At 46.6% G+C, this 24425-nt stretch overlaps 1 protein-coding gene across 4 annotated transcripts in view; it reads right to left on the reverse strand.

Moving 5' to 3' along the window:
• NRDC (nardilysin convertase) overlaps positions 1–24425 on the reverse strand; it is a 2107381-nt gene that overhangs the window by 923435 nt on the left and 1159521 nt on the right. For all 4 annotated transcript variants that reach the window (XM_086952436.1, XM_086952435.1, XM_086952433.1 and 1 more), the window contains one exon: positions 10563–10713. In XM_086952436.1, coding sequence (XP_086808562.1) covers positions 10563–10713 — 151 coding nt within the window. The remainder of the gene's footprint in view (positions 1–10562; positions 10714–24425) is intronic.

A 24425-nucleotide genomic window follows, 5' to 3' on the forward strand; every position in this document is an offset into this window, starting at 1 on the left:
TAGCCAAGAACATGTCGCCGGCCCAGTGTTAGTAGGCATTTTCAATAGCATGCGAGAATGAGAGAGTTGGAAAGCCCAGGCGTACATCTGAAGATCTGGAGCAGCTAGGCCTTCCTTTTCCCTCTGCCGCCTTAGTTTTTCCAGGCGATCCTAGGCGAGTGATCGGCCCAAATAAATGAATTAATGTCACTCTGCAGCTTAACTAAAGAGGTGTTCTGAAAGTAAAGGGGAATGGTATTGAAAAGAAACGTAATTTTAGCCAAAATTTACATTTTTACTAAATTCACTCTTCCCAAAATAGACAGGGGTAGTAGAGCCCATACTTGCATAGGTTTTCGGCACTCCCTCGCCACATCTGAGAAATTGGTTTCAACAATCTTGGTAACATTCTGAAGGATGAGGAGTCCAAGATATCTCATTTTAGAGCTAAGCTGCAGCCCTTGCTGAATCTCACCCATATTCCAAGCCATAATATCTGTTTTGGCGGCATTTATTTCAAACCCGGAAACCGCCCTGAATTCCTGGGCTAAATTGACAACCGAGGGAAGAGCTGTATGCAGATCAGAAGAAAAAAACAGAATGTCGTCTGCATACAGGGCTACCTTCCTCTCCCACTCCTCTTACCTAAATGGCTTGATGTTAAAATCATTCCGCAACCGTTGGGCAAAGGGCTCGATATACGAGTCGAATAGGAGAGGGGAGAGAGGGCAGCCCTGACGAGTACCCCTTGTAATCTTTATGGGGTCAGAAACAGTACCGTTCACCAGAAGACTTGCGGAAGGATTCTGATATATCAACCCAACAGCTCGGCGAAACTTTTCCCCGATCTTGAACTTACCCAGGACCCCCGACAGGTATAACCAATTTTACCCTGTCGAAGGCCTTGGTAACATCAATAGTCAGTACTGCCAATGGGAAAGATTGAGTAGATGCAATAATCAATAGCACTGATCAAGCCGTACGTTAGGTCTGAAAGCTGTCGACCCCTAACAAAGCTCCTCTGATCCTGATGCAAGATCTCTCCAGATAAAGGAGAGGGGAGATACGAGATGTTCTTAACTATACCTTTCAATGAGTGACTAACCAATATAAAATCGATCCCATGGGGAAAATGGCGGCAGCCAGCTGAGCAGGCGCTGCACCCGGGCTCCCGCTCCAATCCTATGCTCCCTGCTTTATATTGAAATGTCAAAATGCTGAATGCTATTACATGGACTTCAGATTTATGCCTGTCAGCTATGATCTAAGACGGTTTCTGAACCTATCCATAGAATTTTTAACTTGTTTGCGTTTTTTTTTTGTTGCTCCACTAACCTGAGTTTTCCTGGCGTTTATGTGCATGAAAGTTTCCGCTCTTTCCCTCTCGCGTCGCGGTGGGAATCGGCAGCTCTGGAGCTCCGGAGAGGTCGCAGGGTCCACAGCCTCCTCCCCTGGGGTGTTCGAGGCAGCGGCAGTACTGGTCGCCCTGGGGTCGGCTCAGAGGGTGCTTGCGGCAGCAGCGTGGAGGAAGTTGCAGGCGATGGGCAGTCGTGCAAGGCGACCCAGGTTCAGGTGAGACCAGCTTCTCCAGTTTCTAGGGGTCCAAAGAAGGACAGGAAGCGTGGGGGGAGAGCTCAGACCCCTCAGGGGGCAACGGTGGCAATAAGTGGGGTGGCTCAACGCTCACCTGAGGCTAGTAATTTATTGAAGATTCAGGGGCCCCCTTCCAGACTCAGTAGGGAGGGCAATACCTCTACTTTCTTGTGTGGAGAGGTAAAGGCGAAACTCGCAAAAGCACGCAAATCTATAAATGCCCCCGATCTCTAGTATAAAAGTAACGCCTACATTAAGGTCATACTTTAAGGTACTGCCGCAAGTCTTAGACTTGGCGAAAGAGGGGGCTTCCCATAAAACAGTGTCTGGGTGTATAAAGGTTTCCCCCTCCCCTGGAGCCCTGGATATGGAGGAGCTGTCAGGGCCCTCACAAGCTGTTGATACTTTGCTCCCTAATAGAGAGGTTTTAGTCACCACCTCAGGTGAAGTGAGACATACAGTCGAGGTGGTTCCTGTGTTAGATCAGCAAATAGGGTTGACAGCTCTATCACAGGGAGAAACAGAGGGCCTAGTCGTAACTCCAGGAAATGGGAACTCCCAGGGTGGTGCAAGTCCCTCAGTGGCCTCCTTGGAGGTCATGCTAACAGCACTTTCCTTGGATATTAAAAGGGGATTTGAAGTTTCTACAGCTAATCAAACCGAGATTTGAAGTTACTGTGAGTCGCATGAGAGTAAAATCGGTGTGCTGAATACTAGAACTGCGACCTTGGAAGACACGGTGGTCGACCTCTCAGTCCATCTTGGGAAAGCAAAATTAGACATTACTTCTCTTAAAAAAGAAGAGCTAACCCTCTCGGAAAGACTAGAATTATTAGAAAATAATGCACAGCAAAATAATCTCCGTATTCTTAATGTTCCTGAGGGGAGTGAGGGGGCTGATATCAAGCTGTTCGTAATTGGTCTCTTAAAGGAGTCTCTGGAATTGGAGCAATCAGAGGACCACCTGGGAATGGATATCCAAAGAATACACTGGGACCCCTTTAGGAGGAATCCACAGAGATCCAAACCCAAGATTCTGGTAAATGTTCATACTTACTCTTTGTAAGAACAAATCCTTAATCAATCTCTGAAAACAGAAGACCCTGAGTGCCGAAGGCTTCCCATTTAAATATAGGTTAGACTTGTCCAGGGCAACCTTGGACAGGCAGTGTGAGTTGGGCAGGGGGCTGGAGGATTTTAGGAAACTAGGAGCTGTCGCACAACTTAAGTTTCCGGCTGTCCTAAAATCATGCATAAGAATAAAATGTATAATGTCAGAACTATACAGGCGGCCGACGAGCTGTTAGACTTGGACAAAGATGAAGGTTCGTTGGGGTAGATTCTAGTGGAACTCTAAAATTCTGTTGATGCCCTGAGTGAAGGTATCTCTCTATCCAGTCAAGGGTTCTGATTCGTAGCTATTAAGGGTTATTACCTTAAACAGTTCTTTTTCTTTTCTTTTTTCCCTCATACACTGTCTCTTACAGCCGGAGGATAAATAGTGCTTATGAAATTGGTATCCTGTTATTTCTGACTTTCAAATTGAACGAAAGCATTCTTTTTCATAGTTCCTATATTCTTTTTTGCTTTCACTTTTGGGAGTGTGGGTTAGCGGGAGTGTGAGAAGTTGGTCTGATATATAGTGCTCACTATTCTAGTGATCACTGTGTTACCAACGACCCTTCTTGATGATTGGTTGTAAGTCAACCTTATAGACCAGCTATCCTAGTAGCATGGACAAGAGCAGTCTTTAGGCTAAACTCTAGAGGGTGTGTTAAGCCAGCTGTTAGACCATCACATATACCCCTTGAACACCAAGTGAAAGGACACCACACAAGTTGTTATGAAAATAAAAGGATATTTATTTATAAATAGTCTACCCTGATCTCTTTATGAGTCAGGGAGCTAAGCACACAACAAAACTCTTACAAAAATACTTTAAGTCGCACAATTTACACAAATGCCCGAGGGGCACGAAAAACCATATACACTAAAAGTGGAATGCGAAATACTAGCAGGTAAGTAACAAGATCCAGAGGCTTCAGGATCGCTAGGACTACACTACTGAACCCTAAGGTTAGGAGCAGGAGGCCTAGGGAGATCAGGTGCAGAGTGTGCACTCTCACGCGGGATACGGGACAAAGTCTATGGAGGCTAGTATTTGTAAAGTTACTGTTTTCGGACGTATCCGACTAGATAGACTGAAAACGAAAAAGGATCTGGACACTTAAATAGTGAACCTACGTTGGAGCACCGAAATGCGAGGTTACCTAGCCCAGGGGCTGCGGCTGCATAGGGTTCAAAAGACGTCGGGAATCCTCGTTGTAGTCTATGGAGCCTGAAAGAAGAAGTTGCTGGCAGGCGACCAGTGAAGACGTTCAGTGTGATCCAAGCCTGGATCGGTGATGGAGACGACCTGAAAGCAGAGGGGACTCAGTTCTTAATCACTAGCCAGTGATTGTGTGGGCACCAGGATGGCACCGGATGAAGTCACCTCGACCAGGTGAGAGGGCGACGCTGGACTCTGCAGTCACACGGGCCAGGAGGAGTTGTCGGCGACCAGGCTGAAGGTGCGAGCTGTCCCACGAAGGTGTCTGCTGTCGGCGATGCTGGACCCAGGATTGGGGCAACAAACCTTGGCAAAGTCAAGCCCACGCGGTGGAGTCAAAATGGCGTCTGGAGTGGACCAGGAGGGTCCGGGGTGTTCCTCTTTTGGAAGGGAGCTAGGGCCAGTCTGGAGCAACCAGACTAGCGGTGAAATCGTCGTGGTACGTCGTCAGGAGGGCCACTAGCCAGCAGGCAAGTGACCGGACAACGCGGTGAGCAGCAGAGAGCAGAAGGGCCCCACGCAGATCTCGTGGATGCTGGGGGGCTGGACTTCGGTGCTGGAGCTGCTCAGGGTTAGGGCTTCTCAAACCCCAAAGCACTCACTCGAGGATCCCTCAGCGGTCGTGCTGGTTAAGCGTCGTGCAGTTTTGAAGATGGCCGGTCCCTCAGGTCTCGTCACACCCACGAATCTCAGCTGGGCTGATGAATCAGGTAGAGGTCAGAGATGCCAGGGAATCCGGGTCTCGTCGAGCTGGGCAGTCTTGATCCGGAGGATGGACTTACAGCAAACCGCGATGCTTAGATGGTGCCTGCGGGTGCAGGGTGGCTACTCCTTAGCCACAAGGGAGAGTCTTCAGAAAAAGTCAAGAGTTCCTTTCGTGGAAAGTAGTCAAGATTCAGAATTATCTAATTTGGGAAGGGGGCCTGCTCCTACCTGGGATACACAAAACCCTGTCAGGGATGGGGCTAGCACTGACCCTGACAGGAAACCCTTTGTCCAAGCTCTCCTCGCTGGAAGGACTCCCAGCAGCAGGAGGTCAGACTTGTGTCTGTGGTGGCAGCATCCATTTTGTGATGCTGAGGCTCGAGTTAGCTTTAACCGGGGTTCTCAGTTACATACATGTCGTGTCCCTCTAGAAGGGTGGAAATCCTAACCCCGTCGCCAGAATTGGCGAGGGGTTAGTATTCCAATTCGTATGACACCTTACTCGACATGTTTTGATAAAGCGATACCAAAGTTGGCAAATAACCGCGAGGATTATAATGCACTTAAGAGTATACGGTACGCGTTATCATGGAACAGCTATTAGGACTTGGTTCCGCAAGCTGCAAACGGGCTCAGCTCATGCCAGAGCACCATCTCACATAATTCCAAGCACTCTGCCTTCAGGATTGTTAAGGCCTGCCATAGGAGTGACTGATAGGAATACATGTGTCCATTTTAGGGTTAGATATAGGAATGCTATATCTAAAGCAAAGGGTGATTACACCACCTTGCCCCAGCTGTCGTGCAGCCAGTTGTGTCAGATTTGGATGGCCAGCCAGGGGTGGCATAATACATGCTGTAGCCCCTGGTAGGCCCTGGGTACACCTATGCCCTGGATACCTAAGGTATGCTGTACAGGGACTGATAAGGCGACTCAGTATCCAATTAGATATGTACCTAGAGTACATGGTATCCATTTTACAGAGAGAGCAGTGGGCCCGGGGTCCTGAATAGCAGGGTCCCAGGTCAACTAAGTCGAAAAACCAGCAAAACACCAGGCAAAAAGTTGGGGCAACCATAGTCGATATCCACCTTCCTACAGGGAGTCCATGGGGTGCAATTCTCTGGACAAATGGGGCAAGGGTTCCCCAGGGTGGGGGGTTGGGTAGGCAAGGGCAGGGGAACAGGGGTGGGTGTTGCAAGGATTTTTTTTTAAATAAATTCCTCATTCTCCTCATAGCAATCTTCTTTTTTTCAGAATGGCTTATGATTCTAATTTGTTTGGACTGAATAGGCTGATGTGGATTCTAAGCCAAAACTCAGTACAATGGAGTGGAGGCTACTTCGGTTATGACTAGACTACAGATTCTCTCCTGGAACTTCAATGGCCTGCGTACTAGACCTAGAAGACATGAGATTTTACAATATTTGCGAGATTCTAGTGCGCAGGTTATTGTCCTCCAGGAGACCCATTTATTTGAGCCAGAGATGAGCTCTGTTGCCTGGAAGAATAGGTGGATTGATTTCATAGTTAGTACAACTCAGACTGTGAATATTAGGGGGGGTCGCAATCCATTTTTTAGGAAAACAGCAAAGGCCCGGCTCCTATCACAATTGGTTGACCCAGGTGGCAGATGGGTCATTGTAAATGTTAACATTTTGAGGGCGCAGACTACCATTGTCGGGTACCATGGTCCTACCCAAGATGACCCTTCTTCTCTTAAAACTATATTTTCTCATCTATTAGACTTTCCAGTACCAACTATCCTAGCAGGGGACTTCAATATTGTCTTGGATCCATTCCTAGATAAATCACCTAACAGCAGAGCTTTGGTCCCCTCTAAAACCCGGGTCTTTTTACATGAAGCTATGAGGCAATATGCTTATTCTGACAGTTGGAGGTTAAGATCAGGCCAACAATCGGGATTTTCGTTTGATAACTACAAATATCGGCATCAGTCTAGGATCGATTTTATATTGGTTAGTCACTCATTGAAAGGTATAGTCAAGGACAAGTACTTAAAACCACCTTGTCCGGATGAACAGAAAGAAAAGGAGGTTTAGAAGAAAGAGCCTGGCACTCACTCACTCTTCTGGCAGAGGTGATAGCTACCAGGAAAGCAGTCTTGAGAGTGAAAAGACACAAGGGACAATTATGAAGGGGCTCAAAGGAAGAGCACATCAGATAGGTCGAGACAAGATGTAAGTCCCATTGAGGCCTTATGAAAGGCAGAGGAGTCCGGATGAACAGAAAGAAAAGGAGGTTTAGAAGAAAGAGCCTGGCGCTCACTCACTCTTCTGGCAGAGGTGATAGCTACCAGGAAAGCAGTCTTGAGAGTGAAAAGACGCAAGGGACAATTATGAAGGGGCTCAAAGGAAGAGCACATCAGATAGGTCGAGACAAGATGTAAGTCCCATTGAGGCCTTATGAAAGGCAGAGGAGGAAAAGTGGGTGTAATGCCTTTGAGGAAACGATTAACAACTGGGGATTTAAAAAGAGAAGGCTGATCTGGAAGCCATAGAACGGTGGAGATGACCAAAAGATAACCTTTGATAGTGCCCAGAGCAGAGCCCTGCTGGGCCAAAGAAAGAAGGAACAGAAGGACCTCGGAAAGAGGGGCATAAAGGGTATCCACATCCGTCGCTGTGCACCATGCCACAAACTTGTTCCACCTGCAGGCCTATACCGTCTTAGTGGAGGGACTCCTGGCTGCCACAATTACATCACAGACTTTGGGAGGAAGATCGAAAGCTGTCAACTGTCGCCGCTCAATCTCCACGCATGGAGTTGGAGGCTGGACAGGTTCGGGTGGAGGACCGTCCCCTGCTGCTGTGACAGAAGGTCCTCCTGAAGAGGCAGTCGGATTGTGGGATCGATCGCCATGCTGAGTAGCTCGGAATACCAGTATCTTCATGCCCAATCCAGAGCCACAAGGATGACTTCGGCCGAACCTTCTTCAGCACTAGGCAAAAGTGGTATAGACAGAAAGGTGAACAACAGACCGCAGCTCCACTCGCGACGAAAAGCGTCGCCGAGCGAGTGCCACCTTGGAAATTCCATTGCGCAGAACTGATGACATTGCGTGTGCTCTTCGGTGGCGAATAGATCTAACCAAGGCTCTCCCCACTGCAGGAAGAGACCTTGTGCCATGCCCGAGTTCAGACACCATTCGTGATCCATCAGGCACCGGCGGCAGAGTTTGTCCGCCCTGGCGTTCAGAGAACCTGCCAGGTGTTGAGCCAGCAAGGTAATGCCTTGATGTTCCAGCCATGTTCAGAGGCGCAGAGCCTCATGACATAGGGTCCACGACCCCACCCCGCCCTGTTTGTTGCAATACCACATGGTGGTGGTGTTGTCCGTGAACACCTGCTCTACACTTTCCCGGACAGAGGGAAGGAATGCCTTCAGTGCAAGTTGGATCGCCCGAAGCTCCAAAATTTTGATATGGAACAGGGACTCCACCTGAGACCAGAGGCCTCTGATCTCCGCCTCTCCCAAGTGGCCGCCCCATCCCAGGAGGGACGCATCCGTCACCACTGTGTGCTCTGGTTGGGGAAGGGAGAGGGATCCGCCATTGACCCAATCGCGATTCATCAGCCACCACAGCAATTGTTGTGCAGTGCCCTCTGAAATCTGGACATGATCAGACAGGTTGCCCTGATGCTGTGCCCACTGGAACTTCAGATCCCACTGCAGAGCCCGCATATGCCATCTGGCATGTTGCACTAGCAGGATGCAGGAGGCCATCAGGCCCAGGAGCCGGAGGGTCATCCTGACAAACCCGGGATAGAGGCTGAAAGATAGGAATCATAGCCCGAATATCCCGGACTCGCTGCTCGGGAGGATAAACCACAAACCACGTTGATGAAGGTGAGCTTCTGAGAGGGGCTCAGTTGCGACTTCGGCACTTTGAAGTAGAGAACCCCAGCAAATGCAGCAGGTGGGCCGTTGTCTGGAGGTGGGAGACGACTGCCTGGGGCGAACCCGCCTTCAACAACCAGTCGTCGAGATAGGGGAAGAGTGGAACTTTCCTGAACACCCGAAGGGCGCTGGTAAGGATGAAGGGGAGCACAGCAAACTGAAAGAGCTCTTAGCCTACCGTGAATCGCAGGTAACGCCGGTGGGCCGGCAGGACAGGGATGTGAAAATATGGGTCCTGCAAGTCCAACGCTACCATCCAGTCTCCAGGGTTGAGGGCAGCCAAGACCTGAGCCAGAGTCAACATCTTGAACTTCTCCTTACGGAGGAAGCGATTGACATTCCTGAGGTCCAAGATGGGGTGCAGGCCCCTTACTCCTTCTTGGGGACCAGAAAGTAGTGGGAATAACAACCACATCCTACTTCTGGCCCAGGAACGGGCTTGATGGCCTCCATGGCCAAGAGGGCCACGACTTCATGTTGGAGAAGCGCAAAGTGATCCCCCGTGGCTGGTCTAGACCAGGTGCCCATCAACACATCAGTTAACACCTCATTGAAAGTAGCAGAGGCTCCATAGAGCTTGCCACCGGCTGACGGACTTCAGTGAGGAGGTTAGTTTTGAGAGTTACTGTAGGCAGGTCCAGGTCAAGGGCCTCAACTGCTCTATGAAGCACCACAGTGTATGTGGCACCCTCCTCCAAGGTCACAGCAGGAGGAGAAAGAAAACCAGGCTCAGAGGAGAGGTCAAGGCCACCTGCATCCTCTGACTCTTCGGCCCATTCCTGTTCTGACTCGCACTGCCGTGCAAGAGGGTCCTCAGACCCCTCCCAGTTGACACCCTCCTCCACTGCCCCTGGCATAGGTTGCAGCGGTGGGGGAGGGACAGAAAAATATAAATGTTCCAACGGCGCCGGTACGGCTCCATGTCCCAATTAGGGTCCCAACCTGGAGCAAAATTGTCTGGAAAACAGGGCAAGGGAAGAGGTGGAACGAACGGAACCCATTGCGGCACCGAGATTGGAGCCACGGGTGGTGTCGGAGCCACCGGCGGAGGACCTTGCAGCGACAGAGCTGCCGGTGGAGGAACTTGGGCGCCGGGGCCAGAGCCGCTGGTAGTGGAGGCGCTGACAAGGAGGGCCCTCAGCTGGAACAGCGAGGCCCGAAGGCGTGCCGGTGGGAGCCCATGGCCTGAAAAGATGGTCCATGACAGCAAGAAAATCTTGCACCTGGGCTGGAGTCGCCAACGGACCCGGATAAGGTGGGTAGGCCGCAGGACCCACAGGCTCCAACGGAGCAGTGGGGGAGGTACCCCTGGCCCCCTCGTCTGCGTCCAGAGACCGAGGAGGGGACGTCAGAGAGCGTCAGCGCTTCTTCGACTTCTTATGACGTCTCTTACCCGATTCAGAGTGTGAAGATGGCTCCGAGGTCAGTCCCTCGATCGACCCCCTGGACCTCGAATGGCGCGGAGACGACTGCATGGCCTCCACCAGCTTACGGGACCGCTCCCACAAAGCCTTCGGAGCTATGGCCAGACAGTCGGAACATTACCGGGGGTCATGGTCACGCTCCAGGCAGTAGAGAAAAACACCATGGGGGTCGGCCACCGACATCGTACAGCGACAGGCCCCGCAGGATTTAAAACCAGGCATCCCTACGTGGCACCAGGAGTCCAAGACTCAAAAAGTGGAGACAAAAGTCTCAAAAAACGTAGTCAAAAAGTGACTAGGGTACGTTCTCCAACCAGATTTCGTTTCCTGCTGGCGCTGAAAAAGAAATAACTGATGTTGGCGCGCATAGGGCACGCCCAAGTAGTCTCTCTGACATCATCTCGCCCCATATTACAACGGACGTGGAGCTGCACGACGTCACCTTCCGACACGCAAAAAAACGAAAAAACTTTCCGAATTCAATCTAAAGCCTGGGGATATTCTAAGGTAAGGAATCTGTCACTAATGTGTCTCTTTCAGATGTCTATGTTAAAGCTGGATAAGGACAAGAATATACGATGATAACTTCCAAGTAATTATAGGTACTTACAGGTAGTTTATGGTCAAATCCCTTTACTTTAACAACTAATCCGTGTTCTCCAGCAACAAGTTTGTATTCCAGTTGTGCCACATCAGCATCATAAGCAGGCTCTGCAAGATTCTGTGCAAGTATATTCACGAATATATCAAACAACACCAATCTGCAAAGAACCAACACACTAGTTCACTAGCAAATCAAATGGAACATCACTGAATTTTGATTGACAACATTTCTCAAACCCTTCTCTATAATCTGTTACAATATATCCCATCTTCTTATAATAATCATAATACAGAGCATATATCCAAACTTTCTATAGTACAAACTTCAACTTTGTTATTTTAAGCACCAGCATTAGAACCCTACATGTAACATTTAGCATTTATTTTATGCATCTGAAGTAAGCCCAGCAACATAGTGCTAGGACAGGAAGCGCCCTGACTTGAACTACATAACATTTGCCTCCAAAGAGCTGAAACAAAGCAAGATATGTGCATATGAATAATTGTTTTTTCCTGAGAAGTGTGCTTGTGTTAATGGCAAGATCAGTCAAGCTTAATTCTGACACTTCAGCTATACAATACAATCTAGTAACTTTAAGTAGATAAACATATAAATGGAGTAACAAAAGAATGGTTTTCTACAGTCTGGCTCACACTTGGTGAAAATATTGTCCAAGATATGTCAGGCCGGATCCACCAAGATATTAGTACATCTATATGAACCTAGCCATCACTAACAATGGCAAACCTAATCCCCGATTTCTCCATAAGAAAAGGTTGGATTTTGCACTTGCAAATAATTTACTCAAATGTATATTGCTTTTAATCTGCTTACGGGTAGGATAGTGTGCATTCCAGAGTGTTTTTCAATAGCAAAAGTTAGTTAACATCCATAACCTCACAGGTGTGTGGGTTTCAATAGCAAAAGTTAGTTAACATCCATAACCTCACAGGTGTGTGGGTGTGCAAAAGTCTTTTGCAGATAGTATCCCCCACAGAAATGTTTGCAAATGTACTGCTGTAACATGCAGATGGGAATCTATTTTCAATGTGAAAATGGATTGGGGGAACAATCAAAAATTGATCAATGGCCGTTTTTTACATGGGGAATAGGTTTTGTAGAAGCAAACACAAAGTTGCCGTTTGCAAAAGCCTCTTAGTGTTTAAATTCAGCATACTAAAAGTGCACACTTATGTCATTCTCGTGCATTTATGCATACCTCAATATTTACACATGCAAGTACTATTGAGAATCAGAAACTGCTGCAGACTCGTACGAATACTAGAATTGTTTGTAAAATGCAATAAAGTCAAACATTTACTTAAATCGTAGGCAGAAGCCAATAGTTTTGTGAACTGCCCTGTTGTGACTTGTATGCCATTTAATCAGCAGTAAAATACGTAGTTCTGAAGTAAGAGCACAGAGCCAATCTGCATGTGAACCAGAGAAACTGGTAGATAGCAGGTTGTCAGCAGGCACTGCTAGAAAACGAGGAGCCAGAAATGTTACAGTGGTTCATTGAATGCTGTAGAAACACCAAACTAGTTTGCCTTATTTTCTTTGCTGGTTCTAGATGAATGTTGTTCAAACAAGAGAGTTCCTGTGCACACCTTTGTAATTCATATTGTTCGTCAAACGTCATCGTTTTAGCCACTGCTGCGCGTGTAGCCCGAGTGCGTGTTCTGCCCGGGTTAACGCGTACATAGAAATATCCTAGAACAATAGGAACGTATTTACGATCCTTTCACAGGTGCACAGCTTCAAATTGATAGTCAGTGCTAATTTTCAAATAATCTATTGCTTAATTGATCATAGTACTCCATTTTTTCTTATAACTTTGTTTATTATTCAGTTTATACATCGCACGTTTGAAAATAAGTCTTTGAACAACTTCTTGTACCTCAGATATGGTAATCCAAGCTTTTTTCTGGGCATGAAATTTCAAAAGACAAAGGAATATGCTACTTACCAGTATGCATCTGTTCTTGGCATAGAGGGCTGCAGAGTGGTACATTTATGAATAGATCGCCATCTGGTGTTGGGCTCGGATGATTGCACTTGTTTTTCTCTTGGAGATGTCTTTGTAGTCACGAGACCGATGACTCCTCCCTTGGGTGCTAGTGCGCATGGGCATCGGCTCCATCCTTAGATTGTTTTGCCATAGTAGGGTTAGATGGAGTAGTATGATAGAATACATAAAGAGATGCCCATGTAAGTATCTAAATAAGATAGTGTTGGAACAGACACAGGTTTCCGGGGAGGCAGGGAGGGCATGTACCACTCTTCAGCCCTCTATGCCAAGAACAGATGCATACTGGTAAGCAGCATATTCCGTTTGAGGCATATTGGCTGCAGATGGTACATTTATGAATAGACTATACAGCAGTTACATCCCTAGCGGTGGTCACCAGTGTCTGTTGCAACAGTTTGAAATAAAGTTTTTAGTACAGCCTGGCCCACCCTTGCTTGTTGTGTTACCTGCACATCAACACAGTAGTGTTTTTTGAAGGTATGTGGTGTAGACCAAGTTGCTGCCTTGCATATGTCATCTAGGGGAATGTTTCCTAAGAATGCCATAGATGCCCCTAGTTTACGTGTAGAATGAGCTCTAGGAGGAACAATTAATGTTCTCTTTGCTTTCATGTAACATATTTGTATACATTTTACAATCCACCTAGCAATGCCTGCTTTAGATATAGGATTGCCTTTATGTGTTGGTGAAAACGCTACAAATAGTTGTTTAGTGTTCCTGATAGTTTGTGTTCTTTCTATGTAATATAATATTGCATTTTTGACATCTAATGTATGTAGGGCCCTCTCTGCTACCGTCTGTGGTTTTGGAAAAAAGGCTGGTAGTTCCACTGGCTGATTGATGTGGAATGCTGAAATCACTTTAGGCAAGAACTTTGGGTTTGTTCTAAGAACCACTTTATTCTGGTGTAACTGTAGAAATGGTTCTTGTATTGTGAATGCCTGTAATTCACTCACTCTCCTGAGGGAGGTAATGGCTATAAGGAAAGTCACCTTCCATGTAAGAAATTGAATTTCACACTTGCACATAGGTTCAAATGGTGGTCCCATTAGTCTGTGGAGTACTATGTTGAGATTCCAGACTCGAGAAGGTGGCACAGTCTTGGTGGAATGACTCTTAAGGCCTTCCATGAAAGCTTTATTTGCGGGTACTCTAAACAGGGATAGGTGTTGGCTGTTTTGCAGGTACGCTGCTATAGCTGCAAGATGTACTCTAATGGAGGTGTAAGCAAGGTTACATTGTTGTAAGTGTAGTAAATAGCAAATAATATTTTGTGTTGATGAGTCCAGAGGGTTGATGTTGTTACTATTACAGTATGCAGCAAACATTTTCCACTTTGCTGCATAGCATGCTCTGGTGGTGGGACGCCTTGCTTGCTTAATAATTTCCATACAGTTTGGAGGTAAATTTAAGTATCCAAATTCTAGGACCTCAGGAGCCAGATCGCTAGGTTCAGTTGTTTGGGATCTGGGTACATTATTTCTCCCTGGTTCTGTGTAAGGTACATGGGTAAGATTCTTATTTTTTGATGTGGCACCTGAGAGCTGCAGGAGTGTGGTGAACCACGGCTGTCGTGCCCACTTGGGTGCTACTAGAATCATGGTCACTGAATGTTGTTGCAGTTTTCGAACTACTAATGGAATTAGTGGGAGAGGGGGAAAAGCGTATGCAAATTTGTTGGACCAATTTATCCATAATGCATTGCCCTGCGACAGGTGGTGTGGGTAACTGGATGCGAAGCTTTGGCATTTAGCGTTCTGATGAGTGGCAAAGAGATCTATCTCCGGTTGCCCCATCTTTGGAAGAATGGTTGCAGTATCTGGTTGTGCAGTTCCCATTCGTGTATTTGTTCTGACTCTCTGCTTCAGATGTCTGCTATTTGATTTTGAACTCCTGGTAGGTGTTCTGCTAACAGATAGATGTTTTGAGGAATGGCCCATCTCCAAATTTCCTGCGCTAGTCTGGATAGTTGGAGAGAGTGAGTCCCCCCCTGTTTTTGAATATAATACATTGCTGTCATGTTGTCTGTTCTGATCAGGACTGCTTTGTTGAGAATTTGCATTTGAAAAGCTTTTAAAGCTAGAAACACTGCTAGTAGTTCTAGGTGATTAATGTGCAGTTTACTTTGCTGTACACTCCATCTTCTTTGTACTGTATATTTGTCCATATGAGCTCCCCATCCGGTGAGCGATGCATCCGCTGTTAGCACCACTTGTGGAATTGGCTCTAGGAACGACCGTCCTTTGGAAATGTTTGTTGTGTTCCACCACTTCAGAGAGCGATGTGTGCGGTCGTCTACCAACACCAGATCTGTAATCTGACCTTGAGCCTGATTCCACTGTGTTTCTAGGCATTCATGCAGGGGGCGCATCTGTAGTCTGGCATTTGGTATTAGTAGTATGCTAGAGGACATCATCCCCAATAACTGCATGAACACTCAAGCTGTTAGTGAGTGTTGTGGTTGAAATCTCTGAATCAATGTGAGCATTGTTTGAATCCTGACTGGATTGGGGTATACTCTGCCTTTTTCTGTATCTATAGTAGCCCCTAGATATTATTGAACCTTGTTTGGTTGCAGGTGTGATTTTGTGTAGTTCACCGTAAACCCTAGCTGGTGCAGCAGCTGAATTGTCTTTAGTGTGTTTTGAAGATATTCCTTTTGTGACGTGGCCTTTATTAGCCAATCGTCCAAGTAAGGGAAGACATGTATTTGTTGTCTTCTTAGGTGTGCTGCAACCACTGCTAGGCATTTTGTGAACACCGTTGGTGCTGTTGTGACCCCAAACGGAAGGACTTTGAACTGATAATGTTCTCCTTCTACAACAAACCGGAGATATTTTCTGTGGGCTTTGTGAATTGGGATATGAAAATAAGCGTCTTTTAGATCCAGTGTAGAAAGAAAGTCCCCTTTCTTCAGTAAAGGAAGTACTTGTTGGAGCATAACCATGTGGAAATGTTCCGAATTTATGTATGCATTGAGAGGTCTGAGGTCCAGTATTGGGCTTAGAGACACGTCTTTTTTGGGGATTAGAAAGTATAGAGAGTATACTCCTGTTCCCTGTTGATGTTGTGGAACCTTCTCTATGGCATGCTTTTGTAGTAGTGATAGTACTTCCTGTTTTAACAATGTCAGATGATCTTGACTCATTGGACGCTGTTTGGGGGGATGTTTGGTGGGGTAGCTGTGAGTTCCAGGTAATAACCATGTTGGATAATTTGTCTCACCCACCTGTCTGATGTGATGTTTCCCAGACAGGTAGGAACTGTGCTAGGCGTCTCCCAACCGGTGTTACATGGTCTGGGGGGAGCTGTATGAAGTCACTGTTTTGGGGTAGGAGAGTTGCGGTTGTTGTTATTTCCGCGACCTCTACCCTTGTTGTTATTACCTCTGTAATTGCCTCTGGAATTACCTCTGGGTGATGTTGTGGTAAAAGAGGTTGATTGCTGGCTTGTGCCTGTATTCTTTGATCCGCCTCTATAGGTGGACCTACGAAAGGAACCCCTTTGAGCTGGCTGTTGTAATGTTCCCATTGACTTAGCCGTTTCTGTGTCTTTCTTCATCTTTTCTAACGCCTCATCTGTACTTGAGCCGAAAAGTGTTTTACCATCAAAAGGCTGGTTCAACAAGGAAGTTTGTACCTCTTGTTTGAACCCTGAGACTCTGAGCCATGCATGTCTTCTTAACATGATACTGGTGTTTATGAACCTTGCTGCAGTGTCTGCTGCGTCTAAGGCGCACTTAATGGAAGTGTTAGTTATTATCTTCCCTTCTTGTATGAGCTGATCTGCCCTTTTTTGATGTTCTTTAGGGAGATGTGCAATGAGTTTTTCTAACTCATCATAATGAGCTCTATCAAAACGTGCAAGTAGCGCTTGCGTATTAGCTATGCGCCGGCTGTTTGCCGCTTGGGATGCTACTCTTTTGTCAGAGGCATCTATTAACTTGGACTCCTTGTCAGGAGGAGGAGCATCTCCTGTAGTTAGTGAAATTGCCCTCTTACGAGCGTTTGTGACCACTAGTGAGTCGAGAGGTATTTGTCCCTTAATAAATATTGGGTCCTTTGGGGCAGCCTTATATTTTTTATCAATTCTTGGGTTTAATACCCTAGCTCTTACAGGGTCTTTAAATATATCTGATGTGTGATTGAGGAGACCCTTTGCATTGGTAGGGTCCCTGAAGTCCTTTGTGCAGCAGGTAGTGTTTCTAAAAGGAAATCTTTTATTTGAGGTTCCGCATGTTAATATACCTTGTGGTATTTTGCTGCCCTATTAATTAATTGTGCAAAACCCGTATTATCATCAGGTGGTGAGGGTTTTGAGGGATACAGTTCAGGGTCATTCTCGTTATCCGACACTGCGTTATAGTCTTCCCATGGGTCTGCGTCTTCTGGGATAGTATCGTTATCATCCCTAGGAAGTCCCCCCTCCCCTATGTCACTTTCTAAATCTGTTTGAGGTGTTGATGGGCGTGGTGTAGAAGGTGGAGGAATAGCTGGCAGAGTGTGAGGAAGAGGAGAAGAGGGTGTGTCTCTAGGTTGTGGAGAAAGGGGAGGAGTTGTATTAGTCCCCATTGTTCTCTTCTTAGGGGGAGGGGCTTTGTCCTCCAACTGTTCATTTTTCCTCTTTTTAGGTAGTTTTGTGACCACCTTGCCAGTTTGTGGATCAATAAAAAGAGTCTTTTGTTTTGGATCTGTTTGTTGCTCCTCTGTCGTTACCGAAGTCTTTGGTTCCGAAAGGTGTTTTTGTTTCTGATTCTTGGTGTTATATGTTTTCGGCACAGAGAGTTTGCTCGAGTCCGATTTTTTCGGTGTAGAGGAAATCTTCGACGTCGAAGCATGTTTCGGTTACGACATGGAGTGTTTCAACTGCGAGCTTTCCTTGGTATGGAGCTTCGGTGTCGATGTTGATGCCGACCGTTTCTCGGATCCGACATGGTGGGAGGCCGAGTGTTTCGGTTTCGTTGCCGAGCCCGAGGGCGGGGCGTCAGAAACTTTTTTCGGTTGTCTGACCGGGCTTGAAGGCGGAGTCGACACCACTCGGGTCGGTTTTTTGGTAAAGGGACGTGGTCACTCACGGTTTGATGGACGTCGATTTTTTCGACGTCAGACTTGTCCGCTTCCGACTCCGACCCATCTTCATCTTTTTCTTCGTCCTCGGGGTGTTGGGCCTCGAACAACTCCGGGATTGCGTCTGACTGCATTCTCGACGCCTCGTGCCTTCGGGCTGGACGGTTTCTATTCGTCAACTTGGAGAATGCCGCGCAGGCTTCACAGTCCCTGGACTCGTGTTCAGGTGATAAACAGAGGTTGCACACCTCGTGTAGGTCCTTGTGTGGGAATTTAGAACTACACGATGGACATTTTTTTAATGGAGTCCTTTCCATGGACTCCGGGCTGGACTACGTCGAGCTAGGCCTCCTGGTCTTGTTGTTGACGCCGAAGCGCGTCGAAATGGAAATGAACTCGCGCTCGATAACAGTACCGTTGAATTGGAAAGGGAATACGCACCGAAATATAACTCATTGACATCCAAGTTCCTCATGAACACGAAGATTGCACCCTATTTCGGAAAACACAGTCCAGTTCCAACATCGACGCGCACGTGTGATGCACATCTTCGAGTTCAGGAGGAACTTGGATGTCAATGAGTTGCTTTATATTAGATTTTTGAACTTGCACAAGAAGTACTGTGAACAAACGTATCCATGTTTCATGTTGACCGCTATACATCAAGCGTAATGACACTAGTCTACAAGTATCAAGAACAGCTTGTAACAGCGTGTAGAACAACATCGTAAGGGAGGGCGGGGCAACTGTGTAAATGTCCAGTGCTGTAAGCCGTATTGAATTGTTGAATGTGTTCATGCACATAAGGGACTGGGTCAGCCATGCAGTTGAAGAAGGTCGATAATAGTGAATTATGGGATGGGTAGTCAGGAGGCGGGGACGCTTATGATTGGAGGTGCATGATTGGTTCCTACAGAGAGGAGGGGTTATTCTTCGTTGTTTAAAAATTCAGCAGGATCAACAAGGCAGATTACCGCAGTTAAGAAAAGCGCTAGAGCATTCACACTAAAGTTGATTAAGGTATGTTAACAGAAGAATAACTTTGGGATTTTGGGGTTTTGTATTACAAAAAGATTGGGTGGGTCGATGTTCACGTGAGTTTGAACATCGACATTGCTAGGTAGCAAAATGATAGATTAAAACTAAGGAACTCTTAGGACATAGTTTAGGTAGCTTTCGAGTTACGGTTGCAGAGGGAAAACGCTGTTTTTGACTAGGTGTAACAGACGACATGAAGTAAAAACGATGTGACGATATAGTTTTTAACAAAGTATATTATGCATGTTTTTAAGGTTTGAGCGATGCAATTCACATATATAAGTTTTTCCATTTATAGCGAAACCCCTGAAGAAGAGCTTTTAAAAGCTCGAAATGCATTGGGTAACATATGATTCACTGTTGAAGAAGAAGTTTGTCTTCTGAAATTTCATGCCCAGAAAAAAGCTTGGATTAGCATATCTGAGGTACAAGAAGCTGTTCAAAGACTTATTTTCACATGTGCGATGTATAAACTGAATAATAAACAAAGTTATAAGAAAATATGGAGTACTATGATCAATTAAGCAATTTAATATTTGAAAATTAGCACCAACTATCAATTTGAAGCTGTGCACCCTTGAAAGGATCCTAAATACGTTCCGATTGTTCTAGGATTTCTAGATGAATGTAGACCTGTGTGGGTTGGTGCTGTAATTTGTATCTGTGTACCGTAGACACCAAGAGATAACCTACAGTATTACAAGGAAATATGTGTATACTGGTGTGTGCCCAAGAAAACTGTCTAATGCTCGAATTGAGGCCCTTTAATTTAAATATTAAATGTAAATGAGCAAAAATCCTCATGAACTCTTCATATACCGCGGAAAAAATACTTGCTTATACATGCCATATTAAAGCAACTAGAGTAGAGTTGACTAGGTTAAAAGCCCCAACACTCAGCAGGGTTCTCGATGAGAAGTAGAGTGAATTATATGAGATGAATTGAGATGCAGTGCTCGATCGCCCTAAACTGAATTAGCAACACACTGGTGAGATGTAATCAAACTTCACCACAATATGGCAATTTAGGCATGGGGAAGTTAATAGAGTTTAAGGTTTGAGACAGTTCCCCAGATACCTCATTGCCTCTAATAAGACTGTTCAGACGTTCAATACTCCAGACCTATTACTAAAGAGCCCGCGAAATGTTTGAGTCGAGGGTATATGAAATGCGTTACTTACCTGTAACAGCAGTTATCCAGTATTGGTATCTTTCATAGATTCACATGCCTGAATCATTCCCCGTCGTCGGGGTAGGAGTCCCCGGTAAATAACAATAGTAATGTCACATAGACATATACTTAGTACTAGGCCAGTGGCCTCACATTAGTAGCCTATCTAGGTCCTTATGTAAAAAGGACCAAACTTTGGCCAGGAGCCAATCAGCTACCATCACCCTTCTCACCTTCCTGGAAGGAGCCCTAGTCCCTCAGATTTTCGTAAGCACAGTGCTAAGTAGTACCTACTGAGAGGGAGAAGGTGAGCCCTTCCAGGGGAGGCGGGTGGGTTGCATGTGAATCTATGAAAGATACCAATACTGGATAACTGCTGTTACAGGTAAGTAACGCATTTCTTATCCAGTATTATGGGTATCTTTCATAGATTCACATGCCTGAATCAGAATAGCAAGCAATAATGAGCACATTTCGCATAATACATTCGTAAAGACATAGTAATCTTATCACAAGTTGTTACACAGTTTACATGATACTCACAACCTGATAAGAAATGTGCGATAAATTACCTGGAAGGTGGGATGATAGGAAGAAGGCTCACCACTAATGAAATAGATGACGTAGGACAGCCTGCCCCACTGCTGCATCCTTCATAAGTTCAGAGTCCAAGCAGTAGTGCTTGGTGAACGTATGTGGTGTCTTCCATGTCGCCGCTCTGCAAATGTCGACAATGGATACCCCAGCAAAGAGCGCCAAGGAGGTGGAAACCGCTCTAGTGGAGTGTGCTCGTACTTTTGAAGGCAGAGGGTGGCCCGCCTGTTGGTGACAGAAGGCGATGGCCGCTGAAATCCATCTGGAAATGCTCTGTTTTGTTAAAGCTAAGCCTTTCCTGGGTCTGCTAAATGCAACAAACAATTGGTTGGACTTTCGAAATTGCTCCGTCCTGTGAAGGTAAAATTTGAGACATCGTTTGAGGTCCAATGAGTGAAGAGATCTTTCAGCCGCAGATGATGGATTCGGGAAGAAAGATCGTAGGACAATAGGTTCGTTGAGATGGAAAGAGGACGGAACCTTCGGTATAAACTTAGGGTTAGTCCGTAGAATGACCCTGTCGTTCTTGAACTGGATGAAGGGGTCTTGCACAGAAAAAGCCTGCAGTTCACTCACTCTCCTTGCCGACGTGAGCGCCAGCAATAGAGCTGTCTTCCATGACAAATATTTTAGATCTGCTCTGTGGATTGGCTCAAACGGGTGTTTCATTAGTTGAGTTAGTACCACATTTAGTTGCCATGTAGGTGGAGGTGCTCTAACTGGAGGGAAAGATCTGAATAATCCCTTCAGAAACTGTTTGATTAGTCTGTTGGTCCATAACGAAGCTCCACACGAAGATCGTCTGAACCTGGAGATGGCCGCCAGGTGGACCTTTATTGAAGCGTGTGCCAGTCCAGAATTGGCTAAGTGGAGCAAGTAGGGCAGAATTTGTGCTGGAGTAGAAGTGAACGGATGCAAATTCTGAGCTCTACACCACAAACAGAACCTTTTCCACTTGAGGGAATACGTCTTATTAGTACTTTCAGCCCGAGCCCGGGCTAAGACGACCCTGCATTCCTGTGGAATATCTAAATCCTGGAACTCTCTGAACTCAGGAGCCAAGCTGATAATTTTAGAGATGTTGGATCCGGATGCTGGACTTGTCCCTGGTTCATTGTGAGGAGATGTGGGCATGTCCTGAATAGAATTGGAGGTTCCAGCGATAGAAGGTGTAGCTCCGTATACCAGTGTTGGCGCGGCCACGCTGGGGCTATCAGGATCATGGTACAACTCTCTGCTTTCAGTTTCCGCAGAACCCTGGGGATCAGGGGAAACGGTGGAAAAGCGTAAGCAAAGACGTTGCACCATGTCATCGAAAAGGCATTCCCTAGGGACCTTTTCTGGGGAAGCCAGCTTGCGTAATGTTGGCATTTCGCGTTCACTTTCGTCGCAAAGAGATCCAGGTGAGGTTTGCCCCAACGGGAGAACACCGAGTCGAGCGTCTGCTGGTCGAGCTCCCACTCGTGGCAAAGTGAACGCTGTCTGCTTAGCGAGTCTGCCAGGGTGTTGTCTACTCCTGGGACATACTCTGCCCGCAGAGAAATGTCGTGTTGTACCAGCCAGATCCAGATTTGCTGAGATTCTCGAGACAACGTCCTGGATCGAGTACCCCCCTGCTTGTTCAGGTAGTGCATTGTGGTGGTGTTGTCCGTCCTCACAAGCACTGGGGAGTTCCTGATACGGGGCAGAAATGCTCGAAGTGCCAGGCGCACTGCTCTCAATTCCAGCAGATTGATGTGGAGTTGTTTTTCTGCCACTGACCATTGACCGTGTACTTGCAGTTCCTGTAGGAACGCCCCCCATCCTTCCAGTGAAGCGTCTGTGGTTATCACATGAGGAGAGACTGGGAGAAGAAAAGGGAGACCCTTGTTTAAGTTGTCGCCCAGAAGCCACCATCTCAGAGCTTTCTTCATGACCTGAGTGATCCTGATCCAGTCGTCGAAAGACCCTGTAGATTGGATCCACTGATTTGTTAAGGCTTCCTGTAGAGGCCGCATGTGTAGGCGACAGTGAGGAATGAGAAAAATGTTGGAAGACATCATTCCTAGCAATGATTTGAATAGTCGAACTTTGACTCTCTGCTTGGCCTGAATGTGGACAGCCAGAGTCTTCAGCTTGACCTGACGTTCTCTGGAAGGAAAGGCTTTCTCTTGTTGTGTATCCAACGTTGCTCCCAGGAAATTGAGACGTTGTGACGGTTGGAGAGTTGACTTTTCCTGGTTGAGTGTTAAGCCCAGATTTTTGAATAGATGAAGGCAGGCCGAAGAGGACTTGGCTGCGCCTATCCGAGTCGGAGCTTTGATGAGCCAGTCGTCTAGGTAGGGAAAGACTTGGTGATGATGCTGGCGAAGGTATGCCGCTACTGGTGACAGACACTTCGTGAAGATGCGTGGAGCTGACTTCAGGCCGAATGGTAAAACCCTGAACTGGTAGTGCCTGCCTGCCACTGCAAACCTCAGAAATTGTCGATGACTCTTGTGAATGAGGACATGAAAATAGGCATCCTGGAGGTCTAAGGATACCATATAGTCTTTTGGATTGAGTAGGTGTAATACCTCCTGGAGGGTAACCATACGGAAGGACTGCTTCTTGAGGTATATATTTAGGTTTCTCAGATCCAGTATTGGTCTCCATTGCTTCTTCTCCTTTTTTCTGACCAGGAAGAATCGGGAATAGAATCCTCTCCCCTTCTGACCTCGAGGAACTCTCTCCACTGCTCTTTTCTGGAGCATTAGAGAGAGCTCCTGTTGAAGTAGGCGTAGATTCTTGTGCTGCATAGGACATGGTGGGTTCGGAGGAGGATGTTCCACAAACTCCAAAGTGTGTCCGTTGCGAACTAACTGCAGCACCCAACGATCTGTTGTAATTTGTTTCCAATTGTGAAGGAAGTTGGTAATTTTTCCTCCAACTGCGAATTGTGGAGAAGAGGTGGAGGTATGCTGGAGAAAGCAGTCATTGGCGTCTGTAATTATCCTTCTTTCCTCCTTTCCCTCGAAAGGACGACTTGTTGTAGGAAGCTCGTCCTTGTTGCTGTCTCTGCTGATATTGAGGCTTGTACTGCTGAGAAGAGTTATAAGCGGACTTGTAACCTTGATAGCTGCCCCTATTCTGCTGCCCTCTACCTCTGGATCCTCGAAAGGAATTAGTTTTGTATTGTAGGGTGCCTAAGGCTTTCGCCGTGTCGGTATCCTTCTTAATACCTTGCAGCATATCATCGATATGTTCACCGAAGAGCAGTTCGCCATCAAATGGCATGTCTAGAACTTTGGCTTGCACATCAGGCCGGAATGCTGTGGCTTTTAGCCAGCCCTGGCGTCTCAAAACCGCTGCTCCTGCCAGTTGACGAAATCCTGTGGAAGCGATATCTAAGGCCACATCGATCATCTCTGAGGCAGAGCGTTCGCCCTCCAGCAAAATTTTCTTAACCTCTTCTTTCTGGTCTTCTGGGATTGCCTCTAGATATGGAGCTATATCTGCCCATATCTGTCGATTGTAGCGACCTAGTAATGCTAGAGAATTTGCAGCCCTGACTGATAGGGCGGACATAGAAGAAAATCTTTTGCCGATGGCATCAAGTTTTCTCCCCTCTTTATCAGGAGGCGCTGTTATTGCCGCTGACGGGTTGCTAGACTTCTGCTGAGCGGCCTGTGATATAACTGAGTCCGGTTTAGTCTGGCCAGTTAAGCATGCGGGAGCAGTGTCTGGGGCTTTGTACTTCCTTTCAAGTCTAGCCGGCACTGGAATGAGTGAGGAAGGATTTTTCATAATTTTAAGTCCTTGCTCCCATATATAATCGATTACTGGGATGGATCGAACCGATCTTTTGAAGGATTCCTTAAAGTCATGGAGGAAACAGTCCTGCGTTTCCGAAGCTATTTGGATGTTGAATCTCGCAGCCGCTCTCCCTACTATATTATGGAATCCCCCTAAATCTTCAGGGGGAGAATCATCCTGTACTTGCTCTGGG

This window comes from Lissotriton vulgaris, chromosome 1_1 (genome assembly GCF_964263255.1).
Source record: "Lissotriton vulgaris chromosome 1_1, aLisVul1.2, whole genome shotgun sequence".
Classification (NCBI taxonomy): Eukaryota; Metazoa; Chordata; class Amphibia; order Caudata; family Salamandridae; genus Lissotriton; species Lissotriton vulgaris.